The sequence below is a fragment of the Salvia miltiorrhiza genome, chromosome 5 (assembly GCF_028751815.1).
Source record: "Salvia miltiorrhiza cultivar Shanhuang (shh) chromosome 5, IMPLAD_Smil_shh, whole genome shotgun sequence".
Taxonomy (NCBI): domain Eukaryota; kingdom Viridiplantae; phylum Streptophyta; class Magnoliopsida; order Lamiales; family Lamiaceae; genus Salvia; species Salvia miltiorrhiza.
The window spans coordinates 28,690,672-28,712,671 of NC_080391.1; the positions used below are offsets into that span (position 1 = coordinate 28,690,672).

Consider the following 22,000-nt stretch of genomic DNA (forward strand, 5'->3'; position numbering starts at 1 on the left):
CCCTTCGAAATGCAGTAACCAGGGGGAAATGGAGGTAACCGAATGGAAACATTTTGCAAGCAAAATAAATAAAATTAGGCCAAATTATAGTACAAGTGGTAAGAGCAGCTGTGGATTTATCCTCAATCCATAATAAATTAATACCCAAACATTCTGGTCCAGAAACCTTTAGTTCCTCAAATGTATTTCAGACTATCTAAACGATGAGAGATTTGGCTGAGATTATAAATTGTGGGGAAAATTCAAATGCAAGAAACAGATTTTGTCATGTAAGATAATACACATGGATACATATTGAGCGAGGTTCTTCAACTAAATGGGAAATGCATATAGAAAATTCAACTCCTGTACAAATCTGGAGGGTACACAACTAGTATGGAACACAACACGATCTTGATGTCTGTATATGATTTACTTTCAAGAACAACAAGAAGCACTGTTTGCCCTCTCTGCTGGTCGATCCACGAGGACCATGCCCGACGGGTTTGGTGTCTGCTGCAGCCGCGGTAATCTCTTTGCTGTACAAGCATGACACAAGCTTGTATGAAGAAAATGAGTGATGCACAAGAGTTGCTACCACATATTCTCTCTACCTCTCTCTCAAAACCCGTCATGCTGACATGGTAAAAGGAAAATAAAATGCTTACCTATCTCATAAAAGATTTCATTGACGTTGGCTGCTGTCTTCGCAGAAGTTTCAAGAAAGAAAAGACCATTCTCCTGGGCATAAGTTTGAGCCTCCTGCAAAATAAAGTCCATAATCTTATAAGTTCAATGCTGTCACTTTAAAACCAAAAAACAAGTTCGTTGGATAACAAATTCTACATCTCTCTGCCCATGATAATATTCCTATGATTAGAAACTAAAATAAAAAGGTGGAAATGATGGGCATTACAAGAAGAAATTATTACAAGTGGAAATATATACTGGCACATCTCCCTACACACTCTAGCACCAACATGGAAGAAACAGGTATTTAAATGTTTGTCCCATGCCAAAGGTTGGTCCATTTTCCTAAAAACTTTCAAGAATTCAATGCAAATTGCTGTATTGTATCTTTTTTTTCTTTTTTTTGGAGAGAGAGAATTATAGAAGAAGAATTTTTTGTGTGAGGTATTTGGAAAGTCTGTTGTACACTAGTAAAGAGGATGCATTTAGAAAATCGAATATCTATGGTTACATAGGTCGCATGAATCTTGGGAAAAAAAGAAAAAAACAATTTGCCCAAGTTTTTTCTATCCCAAATTTTCAGAACACTAAGGCACATTATTCACAAAAATAAAGGGAAAAAAATGATAAATGCTTGCCTCTGGTGCCACCGCTCGACCATCCAACATATCTGATTTATTCCCAGCAAGTGCCATGACCATATTTGGATTACCTTATGTCACAAATAAAAAGAAAGCCTTAAAAATCAATTATAAAAGTAAAGCAGGTCTACAGAACATGCTCCTCTTAACAAATCGTAGTGTAGACTATGATATTATTCCTATCCAATCATGAAAATTCATGCTTCCTTTTTGAGGTGTTTAGTAAAAGTGTCTGGTTTTCTCATATAAAACTATTCCATTTCACAAGTTTTACATCTTGTATATATGGGTGCAAAGCCAAAAGACCCGTTGATAGCTACTGATGAAAATAAAGTGATAAAATTGCTTGTGTAATCCCCTCAGTACACCAATCATAAACTAACATTAGAACTTAGAAACTTGAAGTCTTAATGTAGATAACACTTATAATGTCGAAACCCAAGTCACTGCAGCTCCAACACAAACACAACGGAGTTGATGAAATCAGAAAATGCAAATTAAGGTACAACCAGATTTTACAACTAGAGACAATAATGAAATTACCTTGTGCTTGAAGCTCTTGAACCCATTTTTTGGCTCGGTCGAATGAGGCCTATAAAGTTGACAAAAATGTAATTAGAACCGAAAAGGAAGAAAAAGAAAAATCTATCTCGGTATTTATCAAGAACTGACATAAACAATGAAGCATCATTTAAGGCAATTATCAAATTAGTTCAAAGAAACTATGAAAACCGATCTTTCTTCAGTGCCAATCAGGAAACTTGTATATATAGCATGCATTCAGGAACTGGTCATGTCCACAAATTTTAAGCTGTGAGCCATACTCATATTGCCCACATGCCGGAGTTATGGTGAAAAAAAGACACCTTGGCAATAATAGCATTCGTTTCTCAAAATGGGTGTTTAACAAAGCATAGCCATCACAAGCACTGACCCACTGGCTAATGGGGAGACATCTCTGCTAGTTATATGTGTTAAGCAATCAGACTTACTTGATTTGTGATATCATAGACAATGATGGCTGCAGCAGCGCCTCTGTAATACATTGGAGCTAAGCTGTGGTATCTCTCCTGACCAGCCGTATCCCATATCTCAAATTTTACAGTTGCATCATTCACAGCGACTGTTTGTGAGAAAAAGGCAGCTCCTATTGTCGATTCCTAAAACATCAGACCAGTCGAATCACAAAGCGCCCACAGGAAGAGTCCAGCAATATCAAATCTTTGACATTAATCATATACCCACCTGGAATTCCACAAACTGCCCTTTCACAAAACGCAATACTAGACTAGATTTTCCAGCTCCAACATCTCCTAGGAGTACCTACATTAGGGAAAAATTCTATAAAAACCTCATTTAAATTTGCAACAAAGAAGAGAAGGCAAGTCACAAATATAAGCATTTCAGTAGAATTTCAAATCAGCCCTTAAAACAAAATGCAGTAAGACTCGAAACTGTTAAAACGCAGGGTGCAAAGTACATAGGAATAATGCATCGTCCCAAATAAAACGGAAAGGTAATCAAGTTATCCAAAAAATCATCTCTTGGAATATTTCTTGTGCGATCTTAGCATACGAAAAAAATTACCAGCTCTAACTGCTGATTTACACGGACATAAACGAATAATAACAGCTCAGGAAACGAGACAAATCCACTCTTGAAAAATAATGGACAAAAAAGAACTCCACTGTAAACAACTAATTGATACTGAAAGCTCATGAAACGTGGTTTGGGACAATCGCACTTTTTTGAATTATTCTTTTCTCTATTCAATCTAATGTATGGAATTAACTACCAGCAGTTAATGCAAGAACAAAACAACTACCGCGAATTACGAGCAGTGCGTAAACAGTAAACTTAACAAATACATAAATACTAGTACTAATTCAGAAGGTTAATAGCTAACTACAATTTTGACAGTAAAATAATTTATACAGCTTTGCCAAAAGATTTCAAAAATCAGGGATTACTCGCCATTAACCTAATTGTCCAAAATTGACCCAATTCTCTAATACCTACTGCTGAAAACTTCAAAATGATAAAGATACGATCTGACTATCAAGTTCAAATTAAAAAGTCAAATTCGCAAGAAAACAAACAAACCCATGACGTTGGTGACGAATTAAATCAAGCCCATGTTGGAATTTTAATTTTTTTTTTAACAAAGTATGCAGCTGAAATAGATGTAAATATTGGGGAGAAACGATCGGGTTAAAGTACAAACCAGCTTGGCGTTGATGTTCTTGTTTGCGCTTGAGGCCATTAGAAATTTAGGAAAAATTCAACAAAGTAATCAGGCGGAGTAGCAATTAAAACTTCCAGTTGAATTGGTGTGAACAAAATTTGATTGAAAGAAAGAGATTTTAGTTGTGGTTTTGCAATGGTTATGAGTTGACGCCAAGAAAGGTTGGAGATGATGATGCCTATAATTATAGTGAATTACACGCGTCGACGGAACTAACCCCTTAATTTTAGATATTTACCATTTGTGCCACTAAAGTTTAACTCTTTCCCAAAATAGCCCTTAGGATTAATTGCCTGTAAATTCATAACGTTTTCCCCCAATTTGAAAAATCGACTTCTAAATTCATAATCTTTTATTTTTGTCTCAAATTTATTTGGTGAGCAGTTTTTTCTTACGCCAGTGCCGAAAATGACACGGTGGTAGCCGAAATTGATATGGTGGCAGCCGGAATTGACACCTAGGCATATTTTTGACATGTGAAAAAAAAAATAAAAAAAAAATCACATCATCATCTTCCCCAATCCCCCACTCTCAAACTCTAATTTCTCTCGCCACCATCTGTCGCCACCATCGCCGCCACCCTCTCACCCCTCAACCTTCCATGTCTTCTCCAACCTTCACGTTCTTCAAACGCTCCCAGGGGACTTCTCTGTCTAATTCGATGAAGCTTCTTTCCAGATTCACCCTCCATTTCCCTCACAATCCCCAAAAGCCGTCGGTCACCTCCCCATCACCCCTCAACCTTTCATGTCTCCCACCCTTCCAGTCTCTTTCGATCGGTCTCTCTCTCACACTCTCCTTCACTGACCACACACACACAAGCCATCACTATCTCGTTCCCCATCACCCCCTGCGTGACACATTCTAGGTGGTGGCCATTATTGCTCGAATAGAGAGGAAACTAGGGTTCAACTGCGAATTTATTTTGGGGCCAAGGGAAAAACGAAGAGGTAGATGGAGGCGGTGAGTGTATATTATGGGGATCTAATGTTTGTGAGAAAGAAGCGGCGCTGTCGCTCGATATACGGGCGACGGTGGTTGAAACGGAGCAGTAGGTAGAGAGAGGGACAGAGGCGCACAACCATGGTTGTGTTAATGTCGGGATTTCGGACGGGGGTCAGGCTCGTGAGGAAGACAAATGGCTCAGCTTGAGAGAGAATTGGGTGCAGAGAGAAGGGAGGAGAATGGTCTCCGGTCGGTGGCGACGGCGGGTGAGAGGAAGGGGAAATTAGGGTTTGGGAGTGGGGAAGGTTGGGGAAGTGATGATGTGGTTTTTATTTTATTTTTATTTTTCAACTTTTTTTCCACATGTCAAAAATATGCCTAGGTGTCAATTCCGGCTGCCACCGTGTCATTTTCGACGCCGGCGTAAGAAAAGATCGATCACCGAACAAATTTGAGACTAGGGATGGCAATCGGGTACGATGGGCACGGATAATGGCTATCCATATCCGTACCCACGAACTAAATAGATAGTGAATTTTAACCACGAAACTATCCATGAATATCAAATACTACCAAAACTCGCCACCCGTCGGGTATCCGTCAACCCGCTACCCGTCGGATACCCGCGAAACAGAATTTGAATAGTATAAATTAATAACAATTTAATACTAAAAAAAATCACCACAAATCACATAGTTCAAATCCACATCTTTCATCCATGTTCAAATCCACAAATGACAAAGTTTAAATCCAAAGTTAATATTCAAATTCATGGGTATTTCGTGGGTATTTTGCGAGTATTTTAGCTGATATTTTTTCGCGGGTAAACGAGTTTTACGGGTATAAATAGTAAGTATCCAAACTCATACCCGCGAACTAAATGGATAGTGAATTATAACCACAAAGCTATTCGTGGATATCAAATGCCCCTCAAACCCGCACCTATTAGGGTCAGGTACTCGCGGATATCTGTTATCCGTTATTTGAGACAAAAACAAAATGTTATGGATTTAGAAGTCGATTTTTCAAATTGGGAGCAAAAACCAATTTCGGGAAAACGTTATGCAATTATAGGCAATTAACCCAACAATTTAATACCAGAAATTTCATTTCCCTAAGAAAATATTACATCTGTAATCTGTCATACTTCAATAGATCACATCTTTTTATTTAGACTTTTTATTTCAATAAATCACTATTTAAAATAAAAAGTCGATACATAATAAATAATCTCACATTACTCATTATTTACATTATATATCTTTGTGGCTCACGTATAATTATCTCTCATTCCATTTAAAAAATATGGTAAATATTATGTTTTTAGCGAAATTGAACCCAAGACCTCTCACAAAGGAGAGTTTTTGAGTGCATCAACTTTGCACTTGAACTAGGCATCTGTTGGAAATTGGAAGAAATATTCATCCTAGTTTTGATGATACCAAAACCCGTAGCTTTCATATCTCAACTAAAGATTACAGGAGAAAGAAACAACTAAAGAGACTACAACTGAAGTGACTACAACTGAAGCTTTCAAAGACTGAAACTCAACTGAAGACTGAACAACTAAAGGAAGAGACTGGGATCAGAACTGGTCGACTGAATCAAAGTCAACGACTGGTCAAGAAAAGGACGCAAGCATACTCGCCTACATTAAATGCTTCTACAACAACATTTAATGTACCAAATAAGAATATGTCCTTGTACCTGAGCCAGAAAAGAGACGTTATCTCCCAACGGTAGGATTTGAAGAAGAAGATCTCCGCCAACGAATCTATTCCTCAGAGACGCCTATAAATAGCTCAGAAGATCTCTCAATCAAGTGAGAGAAAAAAAGAGAAAAGAGAAGATTCTGATTCAATGAGTTGGTTGCTGTAAGGAGTTTCTTTTCAGTATAGGTTGTTTTGCACCCGTAAGCATTGCAGATAGGTTTGCGTTGCACCCGTAAGCATCGTGGTTAGGTTTGTTGTGCACCCGTAAGCACATGCCCAGAGTGTTTGTCAGACTAATCATCTGGCCATGGATGTAGGAACGTTGTTTTCCGAACCACGTAAAAATTCATTGTGTTCTTACTTACTTTTATATTCAGTACTTGCGCATATCTCTGTTTCTCTAATACTGACTAACTGAAAAGAGTAACTAAGGGATTCTCTGTGAAGAAAATCTTTCAAGGCTATTTCATTAAGTTTAATATTCCGCTGCTAGAGTTATAGGTTTAACTGATCAATCTTTAGATAGTCAGTTAAATAAGTAACTCTACTCTGTTTTACTTACGATTGAAGCTTTACTTGGACTGAAGTTAATTGACTAGCTCAATTAACTAAAGTCACCCACTGAACCTTTGTTTCAGTATCAGTCGCCACCTCTTGTCTATTGAACCGCACACTTTCAAAGCAGTAAAACTGTCTTTCAGTACAAAGGTGTTTGTTTTAAGTAAACATTTGAAAAATAAACTACAGGTGTATTCCCCCCCCCCCTCCCCAATACACCTGTCCTTTCAACCCTCAAGGACCCAACAATTGGTATCAGAGCAGGTTGTTCGAAAGAACAATTTGTTTTGATCAAAGTTCTACCGAACTAGATCCTGTACAAAAAGGGTTGTCAAAAGATTTCAAAAGTTTTCAAAACTTTTTACAAAACTCTTTTTATGTGCTATGTTCTCTTATTTGTCTGTGATCTTTGCTTATGCCATAGACATTAATCCGCTCTTTCAGCTTTCTCTCTCTCCGAGATCGACTCAACGACTGAAGTCAAGAAGAAAGTCGACTCACACTGATGACCGGATCAGTCATCAGAAATAAATCTGTGCTCTAAAGATTTTATTTCTAATGGATTTCTCAGCGTATTGTCATCCAGATGAGATTGTTCTAACATCTGAAGGGATAATCAATAATCAATGAAAGGCTAAGGAATGAGGAAGCAAATTGCATCAAGTCCATTCACACACACTCATTCAGCCGGAAGACGTTAGCTCCATCAGAAGTCAAGCTTCATCAAAATTTGAAGAAAAAAGAGCTGACCAAGAACCACTTTAGAAGATGTCAGAAATGCAACTGAAGGATCAGAAACAAAAGTCAAATCTTCCAGCTCACTACCAGAAAAACGCTCATAGATAACGTATTTTTTTCGTTATCTATGAGCAAAAAAACCGTTGTGTATACTACCGTTGTGTATGATACATATCATACACAACGGTTAAAAAACCATTATGTATGTGAACATAGATAACGGTAGGAGGAACTATACATAACTGTATTAAACCGTTATCTATAATGTTTATATATAACGGTTTTGTACCGTTATATATTATAATTTTTACGTTATGTATTATAATTTTTTTTTCGTATCATACTTGACAGTTTTTTGTACTTTTTATAAAGGTTTACACTGTTATCTTTGTCAGCAATAGATAACGGTTCTGTACCCTGATACATAACGCTAAGATCCGTTATCTTTCACTGTCATACATAACGTTACTAACTGTTATTAAAGATGATAAAAACCGTTATGATTATGTGTTTTGATTGTTATAGATAACGGTTTATTGAAGTTTACATAACGGTTTTTCTCGTTATCCTTGTTATACATAACAGTGTCTAACCGTTATGTATGATTTTCATTTTGTTGTTGATTTTCATGATAGATAACGGTTTTCTATGTATACACAACGGATTTTAACTGTTATGTATGATTTTTTATTTCGTTGTCTATTTTCATTATAGAAAACAGTTTTGCACGTATTAGATTATATGACGGTTTTCTGCAGATTTTTTATTTATTCTCAATTTTCCTTTTATTTATGTTCAAAAATCAATAAAAAAAATTCAAATAATAAACTAACATAAACATAATAATATTAGCATATATAACATAGCATCCATCAATTCGAGCTACACAAGTTGCCTGTCATACATGTTACACAATAACAAACATTAATTCTTGTTTTACTACATGCACAACAAAATAATACAAAACATTGCTTCCTCAAACCGCAGACTGAATATATATACATCTGCGTGTAGAGATTGAAATATGAGAAAACTAGGATAAGAAAAAACATTCAAGTGAAAATTAATACACTAACACGCCGCTTTCATACCTAAAGTTCAATCAAACACATGCTTTATCACACAAGATGCTCATTCCTCACGAATATCATCGATTTCAGCTTTAGTGTATGTCTTAACATTCTTAAACTGTGAAGAGAAACACGTACATAAATATATTTTACGACTAATTATAAATGTTCTATTAGAAAGTTAATGATCAAGAGTATAATATATAATTATCATCGATGACAGAGACGTGTTGGCATCAACTTCATAGCCTGCCATGATGTTTTTCATGAACTTCATGACATAAAATCCACATTGGGATGAACATTCAGGCTTGGATAGAACCCTATCATAATACAATCATAGTGATCTTCCAAGTATACAAAATTTCAAGTGAGAATAAACAACTTGTTTACGGATGAATTATTGGAAGAAGTGGCAGTTTACAGATCCCCATTGATTCCAAAGATTCAGATCTTGTGCATATTAGGGAACTTGGCAATAACAAACATAATTATGTTTTAATATCCATAAATAGCAAATTATACATACCTTAACTATATCCCAACTCGCCGATTTCTTGAATTTTTTTTCCTTGCGTGCATTGACAATATTCATCGCACTTGAATCAAAGGCAACAAGGCAATTCATATTAGCTATAAAAACCGATAATAGAGATTATTAGTTAAAGTCTAAGACTTACGTGTCAACGATGGATTTTCATATGGCATCGTGATTCCGATGAGATATTGAATCCATCAAAGAGACACGATCTTTCACAAGATCAATGATTGTCAGAATCCAATGCCCACTATTTTATAACAAAAATGGATTAGTAGGCGAAAACATATATCACACTAACTACTAACTTATATGTCTCAACATAACATTTTCACTTACCCAATATTGCAAGGAACGAATACCAGCTGATTTGATAAAGCCTTAAGTAACCTATCTGATAGTGCACGGGATCTATCCTCGGCTGAGACATTTTCATCATGAGATATGGTAAATGGATTCACAATTCACAAACATAAACCTCCCAACAACTCCATCTGTCTTCATCTTTTCATACAAATGCCTGGCAACAAATTATTTTATGTTTAGCTACAAACGAAATCCCAATTAATATAAATGATAGTAACTTAATAAAATATTTACCAAACGTATGCGATAATGCAGTTCCCTGTAATCGGTTCCAAATTACAAAAGGGAATCACATCATCCTTCTTTAGAATCCAAACATTAATATCTTGCCCAAAAAGTTCAAAGTCTATTGGAACACGTATCCCTACACCCTGGAGTGACTTCTCCATCATACAGTATAGTGCTACGTACCAATGATGAAGGCAATGATGACAAATTCTTCACTGCGAGCTCATTCACAACCTTCTTTCCACATGTCTTCTTATTATGTTTCTAAATACACAAAACAGACAAGAATGAGGTATTAAGTAATATTAAAAGGCTGCTAGAAAAAATTCAAATTACCTCAGTTGATTTCTCCACCACCAAATGATTAGGCCATGCTACATGGGTTCCTAATGCACTTCCCATAGTCTCCATCTCATCTTAAATACGAAAGGGTAATCGTGCATTATCATCAACAACTTCATCAATCGCCACACGTAAGCAATCTTTAGGAAATGAAGATCCGTAAAGGACATCTCCAGCAACAATGACCGTTCCATAAGCTAAAAGTTTTTTGGATCCGTCTTCAAGTAATTTAACCACCTTCCCTTATATCAAATAAATTAGAGTGGTTTATTAGTATTCAAATAGATGAAAAGAACAAAAATATTTATCAAAAGTGTTCACTTAATACCTCCAACCCAACTGATTTATCAACCAGTACGATGTCTTCATCATCTTCAACCTGTGTCTTTTGAGGCTTTATCACATAACAACTGCCTAATCTTTCAGACTTATCGTCCTTATCACCCACCTTCGATTCGAGTTTTCCAATTCTGCTTACCATCTCGTAGATCACTTTATCTAGAACATGTATGCGTCCATATTGTTCTTTTATTTGCTTCTTCGCTTCCTCCAGCTCATATTGTGCTTTCTCATCAATTTCTTGTTTCTTGACTCTAGGTGTTTCAAAGAATGATTTGGGTTTCACGCATGCCCCTAAACCTCGCACACGGCCACCGTGTTCTGGTTTCTCCAGGGCACGTGATAGCAAATCGCTTGAACAAGATGAAGAATCAATTAGCCTTTCCTTCTTTTCCCTTATGTAATCATCCTGTTATTTTCAAATAATAAAATGGTTAAAACATTTGTTCAATTCAATGAATAATTTAAATTAAATTAACATAATATGATGTCATACTATTTTTTGGAAAGCATTCTTCAAGTTTTCATTCTGAACTTCTCCATCCTTAGTCACTCTTGCTTTCTTCCACATCACAGCTCTGTCTATATCTTCATCACCGTGTAATTCAGACGTCTACAAAACATGTCAAGAAAATAATATGAAATTAGAGATTTATAGTAACTGCAAATGAAGTAATGATGGAGTAATTGTCCCTCCACACCAATGGAACTGATCCACATACTAATTTATAGCATTTTGCCTTTGTATATTCCCCAATGAATGTAAACTTAATTTGTTGTATCTGGATTCAGCACATGTCACCCAATATTAGAGCTTTAAAGAGATATGTAAATCCTATAAATTACTGTGTGGATAAGTTCCATTGCGTTATTTCTCATTGACTGCACACACAACAGATGCTATTTCTCATTAAGTTATACATGTAATATAGTCTATACAAGTCACAAAATTGAACATGTCTGCTGGGGATGAATGGCTGAACAGAGTCATAGAACACATAAATAATAAAAATGTAGGATAATGTTATCCATAAACTCTTAGCAACAAAGGACTTTATAACCTTGATTTCTTCAGCGAGTTTAGCATATCCTTTGCAGGAAAGTCGATGGGGGGTACATGTTCTTACTCCGTCTCTCCTTTTGTTGCTCACTCTAAAAGTCTACAATATTAAAATAGTAATGTAAGAGACAGCTACAAGCAATTCAAAGTTGTTTAGATAAGGAATTAAATACCTTAAATTCGGACGACAAGCGACTAACTACGAACTGATTCCAATCTAATGGCAAAATGCCACTACCCGGCGGTGGTTCTTGCAACTTCGAGGCATAATCTTGATTTGGTACAATGAAATCATTGTACACTCTTGTTTTCCAGCTTCGCCACTTGGAATTTGCAGATTCCATACATCCAGCCTTCCATTTCTCGGGAACATCATATGAAGACTACAAGAGCATGAAATTAACAAAATTATACAAACAAATTAAATTAAAAACTAAAAAATAACATTTTCTGGAGATTTACTTTAACCGTGTCCCATATCAAGTCTTTAACATCTTGCGGGACATCTTTCCACTTCTTAATATTGATTTTCACGTGATCACGTGTAAGGAGGCCAATGTAACTTTGCAATTCAGCTGCTGCATCACCCACTGGCTGTCCACGTGCGTTGAAATCAACATGTTGGATGACCTCTTTTGCCCTCCGCTGAGTAACTTTAGTCAGACATACCTTCCCCCTTTTGGCTCTACTTGTTGAAGTTGTATCTGTAGAAGGTTCCGAGGCAGAAGGATCACTAGCCATTGAAATCCAAGTTATGTTCTACAGTTTGGCCTTTTTTCGTGAGTCTAGCAGCAAATAGATCTCATCTTTCCTTCTCAATCAATCCCTGTAAAAAGAGAACCATTTTATCGACTAAAACCACTAAGTCTATAAACACTACAAACAACAATATAGACAACTGTTGATCTATAACAGCAAATGAGTGCAATTGTAATATTAGCACCTAATGTAAGGCATAAAAAAGTGTTTGACGGCTTACAAGAGTTGCAGGCTGCCCCAAAACCTCTAAGTGGCAGAGAGCTTTTTGAAAGAATGCAAGCATGCAATTGTGTGTGGAGAAAAACAAAGGGTAGAAAAATATCAAACGAAGTGAATTTTAAGAAGAGAAAGAAGAAAGGTAAAAAAGAGCGAAATGAGACAAAAGAGTCAGCTGTGTCTTCCGTAGACAACTCATGTTTTAAGAAGAAGTCAATTTTCTATGAGTTAGAGTATTGGCAACATTTACATGTTCGTCACATACTCGATGTGATGCATATTGAAAAAAATGTGCTGGAAAGTTTAATTGTAAATTGCTAGATATTCCTGGGAAAACAAAGGATGAAATTGCTGCTAGAATGGACTTGGTAGACATGGGTGTGAGAAATGAGTTAGCACCAACTGTGGTTGGGAAAAGGACATGTTTGCCGCCTGCATGTTATACACTTAGTAAAGAGGAGAAGCGCAAAGTCTGTACTTCATTTCTTGGAATGAAGGTTCCCGAGGGATATTCTTCAAACATCAGTAAGCTCGTATCCATGAAAGATTTGAAACTTATTGGACTAAAATTACATGATTGCCATGTCTTGATGCAACAATAACGAAATAATTTTCTTTGTTGTTATGGACCATACATTAGGTGCTAATATTACAATTGCACTCATTTGCTGTTATAGATCAACAGTTGTCTATATTGTTGTTTGTAGTGTTTATGGACTTAGTGGTTTTAATCGATAAAATGGTTCTTTTTTAACAAGGATTGATTGAGAAGGAAATATGAGAGCTATTTGCTGCTAGACTCACGAAAAAAGGCCAAACTGTAGAACATAACTTGGATTTCAATGGCTAGTGATCCTTCTACCCCGGAACCTTCTACAGATATAACTTCAACAAGTAGAGCCAAAAGGGGGAAGGAATGTCTGACTAAAGTTGCTCAGCAGAGGGCAAAAGGGATTATCCAACATGTTGATTTCAACGCACGTGGACAGCCAGTGGGTGATGCAGCAGCTGAATTGCAAAGTTACATTGGCCTCCTTACACGTGATCACGTGAAAATCAATATTAAGAAGTGGAAAGATGTCATGCAAGATGTTAAAGACTTGATATGGGACACGATTAAAGTAAATCTCCAGAAAATGTTATTTTTTAGTTTTTAATTTAATTTGTTTGTATAATTTTGTTCATTTCATGCTCTTGTAGTCTTCCTATGATGTTCCCGAGAAATGGAAGGCTGGATGTATGGAATTTGCAAATTTCAAGTGGCGAAGCTGGAAAACAAGAATGTACAATGATTTCATTGTACCAAATCAAGATGATGCCTCAAAGTTGCAAGAACCACCGCCGGGTAGTGGCATTTTGCCATTAGATTGGAATCAGTTCGTAGTTAGTCACTTGTCGTCCGAATTTAAGGTATTTGATTCCTTATCTAAACAATTTTGAATTGCTTGTAGCTTTCTCTTACATTACTATTTTAATATTGTAGACTTTTAGTGAGCAACAAAAGGAGAGACGGAGTAAGAACATATACCCCCATCGACTTTCCCGCAAAGGATATGCTAAACTCGCTGAAGAAATCAAGGTTATAAAGTCCTTTGTTGCTAAGAGTTTATGGATAGCATTCTCCTACATTTTTATTATTTATGTGTTCTATGACTCTGTTCAGCCATTCATCCCCAGCAGACATGTTCAATTTTGTGACTTGTATAGACTATAGTACATGTATAACTCAATGAGAAATAGCTTCTGTTGTGTGTGAAGTCAATGAGAAATAGCGTAATGGAACTGATCCACACAGTAATTTATAGGATTTACATATCTCTTTAAAGCTCTAATATTGGGTGACATGTGCTGAATCCAGATACAACAAATTAAGTTTACATTGATTGGGAATATACAAAGGCAAAATGCTATAAATTAGTGTGTGGATCAGTTCCATTGGTGTGGAGGGACAGTTACTCCATCATGACTTCATTTGCAGTTACTATAAATCTCTAATTTCATATTATTTGCTTGAAATGTTTTTGTAGACGTCTGAATTACATGGTGACATGGTTCAACCACCTAGACCATCTAGAATATATATATATATATATATATATATATATATAGGGTTGGGATCTATGAAGAAGTAACTATATTTCGTTATGAATAAGTCAACAAATTTACCGAATAAATCACGCGACCACACGAATAGTTATTTTACTGAATAAACACGTACATTTTTCGTTCATGCGCTCGCGTGATTTATTCAGTAAATTTATTGAGTTATTCAGCCTTCGTTGTTTCCTTCTACATTTAGCATTCTTCATTGATCCCTTCCATATATATATATATATATATATATATGAGGAAGTTCAATAGGAAAATAAATATTTTCAAACAAAGGAGAAACAATCTTAACCATCGATCATAATCCATCGAATGGTCAATAATTAAGATTAAATTTCGCATCCAGATTTTTTATGAGCGTATCGATATTTGTGTTGAACATATCCAGGTTTCGAACCCCAAAAATCCCAAATGTGTGTAATACTCGTTAATTACCTTAACCTATTTGAATTTATAAATATATATTGTTAAATACACTAACTGATTATATGTTACAATAATAAATCGACATTACAAAGTAAACATTAATATTATTGTTAGTATTTTTTTCATACAAAAATAAAAGTTGTTGAGTAACAGTCCAAATTATGAGCGAGTTTTAGGTGAAGTTTGGTGTTGAGCAATTATAAATTCTTTAAAACAACTTATAATTAACCTGTTTAAGAGTTTATGGTATCCACATTGGAGAGCTAGGATGAGCTCTTAAAAATGGTCCCCACCATTTAAGAGTTCACCATTCACATTGGGAGAGCCAGCATCCTCACTCTTAAATTTTGTTTTTTTATTTCATCTTTATTTTTAATGTTGTTTTCAATTAATTTTAACATATATTTAACAACATAAATTTTATTCAAATTAAAATTTAATAGTCATTAATTAAAAAAAATATTACAATAATTTTCATTTCTATTTTATATGTATTTTATCCATTTTTTTGGATACGAGAATTAAGAAAGATGTATTTGTTGCGTAGGTGAAAAAGTGAAAATATGTTAAAGGGTAAAACTTTTACTCGAAAAGGAAAGAGCCTCACTTATGGTGGGACACTCAAAATAGAAAGAGTCTCACTTATAATGGGACGAAGGGAGTATTTGAAAGCTACATTAAATTGATATTGTATTAAATCTCACATTGAAAAATGTAGATTTTTCTATAATGTGTACTACAGTATAAATATTGAAGCTACATTTGGTTAAATTAAAATTAAAATTAAAATTAAAATTTTTAAGTTTTAAATGATTTTAATATAAAAAATAATAATTAAAAAATAGTAAACTATTTTTTTTAATAGGCGGTGCATTGCACGCGCCTACTAATTTAATCGTCCGAGCTCGGAGCGGAGGGGGAAGCTTGGTGCGGGAGAGGCGGGTGCAGTATTGGTGGGGGCCTCGCGCGAGCCCCCACTGTGGATGCTCTTAACTCATAAATAGCTTATAAGCTCTAAAAATAAGCTCCAATAGCTTAGAAATTCCCAAAAAATATATAAGTTCATCTTTCCCAACTTATCTTTTCATAATCTTATGTAGGAGTAACAATTATTTGATATAAATGTTAGTATTCAATTATAATTTGTTATTTTGATTACATACGCTCGTAAGTTTATATATCTTCGATTTTCTCTCTCTAACAAACATTTCTCGTTATATTTAAATTATTTTTCTCTAGCTTATAAGCTTGATTATCCAAACAATTTGAAAAATTATAAATTCATAAAAATTACATTTTATAAGCTCTGTAAAATCAGTTTAGTCAATCACCCACTTAATTTTACATTTGATTTTGTATTTGTTGAAATAGAGGAGATTTGCCGCAAAGATTGTGTACATCAACTAAGCTGAAATTCTATTTCACGAATTTCATTGCTAACACCAAATCTGCTACTTCTTTTCTCAAGTCAAATATAAACTGTATAGAGCCAACTTTAAGATACTTATATTGAGCAATGTAATTTAATATTTGACCCTCTCATCTTAAAAACATAAAATTCGGTCATTTTATGTAATTTTGAACTATACTATCCTTAATTTGGGCGGATCGAATCGAGTTGGGCGTGTGGGTTCGAGTAGTACTTTTAACACTAAATGTTTTAATTTGTATTAAAAGTAGCAAATTACTTAGAACAAAAAATGGGTAATTGCCCCTAAATACATAAAGTTTCACCAATTTCTGAAATTGCACATCATTTTTAAAATCTGCCTCACAATACATAACATTTGTTTATTTTCTGAAATTTTCCACGACCACCCAACCAGTACCCAAACGTGAAAATGACGTGGACGCCGAAAATGCCACGCAAGCATGCCGAAAAATGTAATTAATTGACGTGGCAATGAGAGGCGCAAAACGACGTAGTTTTGAGGTGTTTCAATTTTAATTTCTGAAATCCCCAATCCAACATATTTGCCCCCATATTGCAGTCAGTTGTTGCATCTTTGGAAATTCTGATCGCCTGAGAAAGCCAATGGGTAAAACGGTGCACAATTCCTTACACACTGTTCGTTTTTAGTAATTAAGAAATATGATTGGTGCGTGCTTGATTTCCTTTAGACGCTTCATTCGTGGCCTGGATTTTACTCCTAAACGTTGAGTGCAAGTAACAGAAATTTGATAGAGCTCCGTCAGGTTCTGATGCTAACTAAATCTGCTTTTGTGTATATTAGTACATCGATCGCGGGCTTATACATGCATAGATCATGTTCCTTGTTAAGAAAACTCGTTATTGAAGTGCCAATGCGATGGAGCACCTATACTTATTTCAGATCTCTCCTTTTCTAGATGTCGCATTTGTCAAAGAAAAGCGTTTGCTTTGTCATGTTTGTGGATGAAGTAACTCTGAAAACTTTCTCATCGGAAGGCCCCATGCCAGACTCGACGGGCTTTATAGGGATTTAGGGAAATTTGGGGGCAAATATGTTGGATTGGATTTGGGGAACACCTCAAAACTATCTCGTTTTGCGCCTCTAATCGTCACGTCAATTAATTACATTTTCCGGCGTCCACGTCATTTTCACATTTGGATGGTTGGGTGGTCGTGGGAAATTTCAGAAAATAAACAAAGGTTATGTATTGTAAGGCGAATTCTAAAGATTAGTGAAACTTTATGTATTTAGGGGCAATTACCCCAACAAAAAAAATATCAAGTAATATGGTAATTTTGACATTAATATTCTCATTTGTTTTAAGTAATTTGGTACTTTTGGCACAAATTATAACATTAGTGCCAAAAGTACCACCCAAACCCGATCTGATCCATCCAAATTAAGGGCAATACAATTCGAAATTCCAAAAAATTGTCAAAATTTATATTTTTAAGATGGACGGCCAAATATTGAGTTATAATCCCTAATATGACTATATGAATGGATATCTATAAGGCCAAATGAAATAAATTGAACAAACCACATATAAAATCAAAAATGAAATACATTGTTCAAGTCCTCAGTCGTGCGATTTTTAAAATTTCTTTATTTACTTATGTAATTTATCTATGAAAAAAATGAAACTCCTTGCAAAACTTATATTGGTAGGTTAAACTATTTAGAGCTAAATGTATAATATTTTCTTCAAAATTTGAGTTTGATGAATATTTCATCCAGTAACTTATTAAATCAATAACCTTAATTTTACATGCATGTGTAATTATTGATAAAATAAAATAAGAGAGTGAATAATAGGAGCATAGACTATAGGGAGCAAGGCCATGAATTAAATTGAATAAGAAAAAACTATAGCTTATTCCTTAGCTTCTAAAATGTATGGTGCAATGAATGAATATAGAGATGGTGGCAGTCGGTCTCACGAATGGGATTAAAAGGCAAAAGCTGAAATACCCATTGCGTCCTTGTGTCAGCCATGAGAGATAGAGAGAGAGAGAATCAACGGTGTATGTGATGGGAAAGGGAAAGGGAAAGGGCAAAAGCCTTTTTCTTTTCTCTTCTTCTTAAAAACAGAAATTGTTAATTTTCACACACACAACAGTGAGTGAGAGAGTGTAGGCAGGCAGGCCCTTGACAAAACAACAACGCTGACACCAATAATAACGCATAAATGGCCACTCTGCAATGGTGTTGCAGTGTTTCCACACTTGAATCTTGACCAGTATTTTCTTTCTCCTAGCCTCTTTGACCATCACCTTTTTCCCTCACACCACGCCACGTGTCACACCCACATTCTCAGACGACGTCACCTAATCCATCAACAATTAAATCCAAAGTCACACTAATAAACATGAAATAACCAGATGCCCACCAATGGAGATATATAGATGATGATCATCTGGTCTGTACAGATAATTAATCTCTAATCTCTATCACTAAACCTATGCACCATTAATAGCAATGACTATATAAATATATGTGATTATTTTGAGGAGGGTTGGGTTGTGTGGCCTGCCAAAGCAAGCATAGAATTGGCGAGCTTGTTAATGGCGTCGACGAGCCCATTAATGCCTTGTCGATTCATCTCAGCCTTGGTTTCCTCAATTTGCAGTCTTCTCTTATGCAAATTCACCATTTCTTTGTGCCTTTCCTCCTCTCTATCCTCACATGACTGAATTGCTTCTGCTATGATGGAGGCACTCTTCGATATTGCAGACCCTACTTCTTGCAATGTGGTGGCTGCGGCGACGCCACTCGTTCCTTCTCCTCCGCCGCCTCTTCTCTTTCTTCTCTTGGCTGGTGAACCCGAGTACTCACTAGTGTCGGAATCTGGCTATCACAATTTTAGATAACCTTAAAACTCAAGAACCCACAAAAATCAAGTTGCTATCTTTATCAATTGAGAAATGAATTCCAAGAAATCATGTCAAATCCATGCATAAAGATTTAAATAATTTGAAATATTAAGACAAGGGTTTTGACTGCAATGTAAGTAAGGTACAGAATCTTGACTGAAATTGGGGTTCTGAGAAAATAAGGAAAAGCCCACGGTCACGAAACAAAGATTGATTCAACTATAAAAAAACACACAGCGTTGCTAAAGTTAATCTCTCCATAAAAATAAAAGTTTAGGGTAGAGTTGCAATAGTTTAGAATGAAAGAGAGTACCTACTGTAGGTAATGGGTGAGCAGAGGTGGGCGGCGGCGGAAGAATGGCCGGAGGGGGAAGAATGGGACATTGCGGTAAGAAAGGGGGGGGAGGCGGCGGAGCTTTCCTGTCGACGACGGCGAGGAGCGCCTCGTATATCTGCGGCAGCATGTTGGAGGGCAAATTGTTGTCTTTCCTCTCAGGCTTGTCCATTCTCCAATAAGACTTGTCGGCGCCTCTCCGCTCAAACTCTCTCACTTTCTTGAAATCCCTCATAAGATTGTCCCACTTGTCATTGCACTGGTTCTGGCTCCTGAAACACCCGTGACTCCAGCAGTAATCTTCCACCCACTTCCACCGCAGCTCCGCCGGCTTCCCCCTCTCCGTGCTGTCTCCCACCCGCTTCATCCGCCGCTCGTCGTCCATTTTTTTCGCCTCAATCAGCACCATCGTTTCTTGAAGGTTCCAGTTCCCCTTTCTGTAGTCGCGCTGCGCGCTCACGCTGCCGCTGCCCAACCCACCTTCCTTAGCTATTGTCAGATCCATGCAACTACCAAACACCCAGCCTCCTCACACACACACACAAACGCTTCTTTTCTGAATCTGACTTCTTGAGCTTTGTTTGATCAATGTATGAATCTTTTCATCGAACACGTTGTGTTCAATGCCGATTGAGGGATATTAACCCAAACATGGTTTCTATAATGGCTTGTTTTTTGCAAATTGGCTATCTATCTTTATATATATGCAGATTGCAAATTCAGATATTGAGAGGGAAAGCCAGCCACCTCTTATCAGTAATCACCAATCACCATTATATATATTTTCTCTCTCTCTCTCTCTTTCTCTCTCGTGCCTTTTTCCACTTTCCCTAAATTCTGTAGAGGGCACAATTGAAGCCTAGCTCCCCCTTAAAATCATCAAAAATCTTGAAAGTTAAAAGTTCAAATCTAAAACTACTAATGCAAGTCACTAACCCCACCGCACCCTACCACAGTCATGGAAAAATTAAGAGAGAGAGAGAGAGAGAGAGAGAGGAGCTACAAGAAAAGAGAGAGAAAGGAGGAGAGAGAGAGAGAGAGTAAAGCGTTGCCATCTACCATTAAGAAAAGGCCAAGGAAATCCATTCAACCTGACACATCCCCACAAACCCAAGAAATTTTTTAGAGAGAGAATGAGGGGTAGATCGATCAGCGGGAGGAGAGAGAAAGCCTGTGAATTTTGACTGACTGACTACACAGAGGGGCTGGTTCAAAAGGGGCAATAATGTTTCTTCCTTCGATTAACAACAAACAAATGGTGGCGGTTTAGTACTAATCCTTCACTCCAGATATCTACTTTGTTACGTAAGTCTGGTTAAGTACTAGATTAATATATACGAGGTTGCTAGAAAGGAGATGCATTTTGTTGAAAAACAAAGCAGAAACGAAAAAATAATCTGCCTGTAACAGAGAAGATCGTGTCTAAAGGTAAACCACGTGAGGGCTGTATAAGTGTTGCAGCTTCTTCGAGTTCAAGAAAAATTCACATCAAGACCCTCTCTCTCCTATAGACAGTGATAGTGCACTAATCATTTGTTTTGTCATCTAATCCCATAACTAATATAGGACGTAGATTCATAATGTATGATTACGTTATTATCGAAATATACGCATAAAGTATTACGTGCATTTATGGTGAAGATTGTATAAATAGATTATATAGAATTTAATACTCTCTGTACTTATCAAATATATCCACTTTTAAATATTATGAGTTTTAATAAAATAATCATTATTTTATTGTGAATGAAAAATTGATCAAAACTATATAGACCGAGTATGTTTTATAAAAAATTGACGAAAATAACAAATTAAATACAGTGAGAGTATGTCTTTTTAGTATTTTCATAGCAATTTAATCAAAAAATGTCTCAAAAAAAAACCCAGAAAAATAGTACTCCATTTTCTGCATGTACTTATGGTATATGGTGCATCTCAGAAAAATAGAATAAAAGATACGGACTGTAGCAGCTACGTCGAATAGTAGTTGATTAACATCATCTCTTCCAAATGCCTTTTCCACTAAGAATCATTTATTGCTCCCCGTTGCATGAGTCCAAATTAGCTATCGCCAGTTATTTGGTGCGGATGCGGCCGGATCGCCCAGCGCCCAAACCCACCCCCTAATCCGTGCTTTTGACTCGCCCTAAATTATTATATTTATTTATAAAATAATGTAGTCTAATGACTATAATGAAGATCGAAAATTAAATTTTGGCCTTTAATCTTCAAATCACAAAATTTGGCCAGTAATTAGGTGGTATTAGGGATGGCAACGGGCCGGATCTGGACCGGGTCTGGCCAATACCAGATCCAGATCCATTTTCATATACCAGATCTAGATCCGGATCTAGATCCGTGGATCTGAAAATTTTGGATCCGATTCCAGATCCGTCAGA

General features: G+C 36.2%; 4 protein-coding genes across 5 annotated transcripts in view; 1 reads left to right on the forward strand and 3 right to left on the reverse strand.

Moving 5' to 3' along the window:
* Positions 1–22,000, reverse strand: part of LOC131025745 (uncharacterized) — a 774,387-nt gene that overhangs the window by 568,034 nt on the left and 184,353 nt on the right. The gene's annotated exons all lie outside the window — the stretch shown is intronic.
* LOC131026318 (ras-related protein RABF2b) lies at positions 218–3,763 on the reverse strand. Its single transcript, XM_057956163.1, has 7 exons — positions 3,535–3,763; positions 2,556–2,633; positions 2,303–2,470; positions 1,854–1,902; positions 1,308–1,381; positions 648–741; positions 218–518 (listed from the first exon to the last, which is right to left on the reverse strand). Exons 1-7 carry the CDS (start codon positions 3,571–3,573, stop codon positions 418–420), a joined length of 603 nt encoding a protein of 200 aa, XP_057812146.1. The 5' UTR covers positions 3,574–3,763; the 3' UTR covers positions 218–417.
* On the forward strand, positions 13,269–14,344 carry LOC131025753 (uncharacterized). Its single transcript, XM_057955540.1, has 4 exons — positions 13,269–13,547; positions 13,627–13,836; positions 13,910–14,005; positions 14,285–14,344. Exons 1-4 carry the CDS (start codon positions 13,269–13,271, stop codon positions 14,342–14,344), a joined length of 645 nt encoding a protein of 214 aa, XP_057811523.1.
* Positions 18,434–21,114, reverse strand: LOC131026305 (uncharacterized). Of its 2 annotated transcripts, none has more exons than XM_057956144.1 (2): positions 19,585–21,114; positions 18,434–19,245 (listed from the first exon to the last, which is right to left on the reverse strand). In XM_057956144.1, exons 1-2 carry the CDS (start codon positions 20,104–20,106, stop codon positions 18,895–18,897), a joined length of 873 nt encoding a protein of 290 aa, XP_057812127.1. In that variant the 5' UTR covers positions 20,107–21,114; the 3' UTR covers positions 18,434–18,894. The 2 variants fall into 2 exon arrangements, with proteins under 2 accessions (XP_057812127.1, XP_057812126.1); XM_057956143.1 differs by having other exon boundaries at positions 18,434–19,241; positions 19,581–21,114.

Coding starts and splice junctions, on each gene's coding strand:
- LOC131026318 (XM_057956163.1), bottom strand. CDS start 3,573: ATGGCCTCAAGCGCAAACAAGAACATCAACGCCAAGCTG. Junction 2,634..3,534: donor AGAACATCAACGCCAAGCTG/GTTTGTACTTTA, acceptor TCCCTAATGTAG/GTACTCCTAGGAGATGTTGG. Junction 1,903..2,302: donor TCTATGATATCACAAATCAA/GTAAGTCTGATT, acceptor TCAACTTTATAG/GCCTCATTCGACCGAGCCAA.
- LOC131025753 (XM_057955540.1), top strand. CDS start 13,269: ATGGCTAGTGATCCTTCTACCCCGGAACCTTCTACAGATATAACTTCA. Junction 13,837..13,909: donor ACTTGTCGTCCGAATTTAAG/GTATTTGATTCC, acceptor TTAATATTGTAG/ACTTTTAGTGAGCAACAAAA. Junction 14,006..14,284: donor AACTCGCTGAAGAAATCAAG/GTTATAAAGTCC, acceptor TGCTGAATCCAG/ATACAACAAATTAAGTTTAC.
- LOC131026305 (XM_057956144.1), bottom strand. CDS start 20,106: ATGGATCTGACAATAGCTAAGGAAGGTGGGTTGGGCAGCGGCAGCGTG. Junction 19,246..19,584: donor CTGCTCACCCATTACCTACA/GTAGGTACTCTC, acceptor AAATTGTGATAG/CCAGATTCCGACACTAGTGA.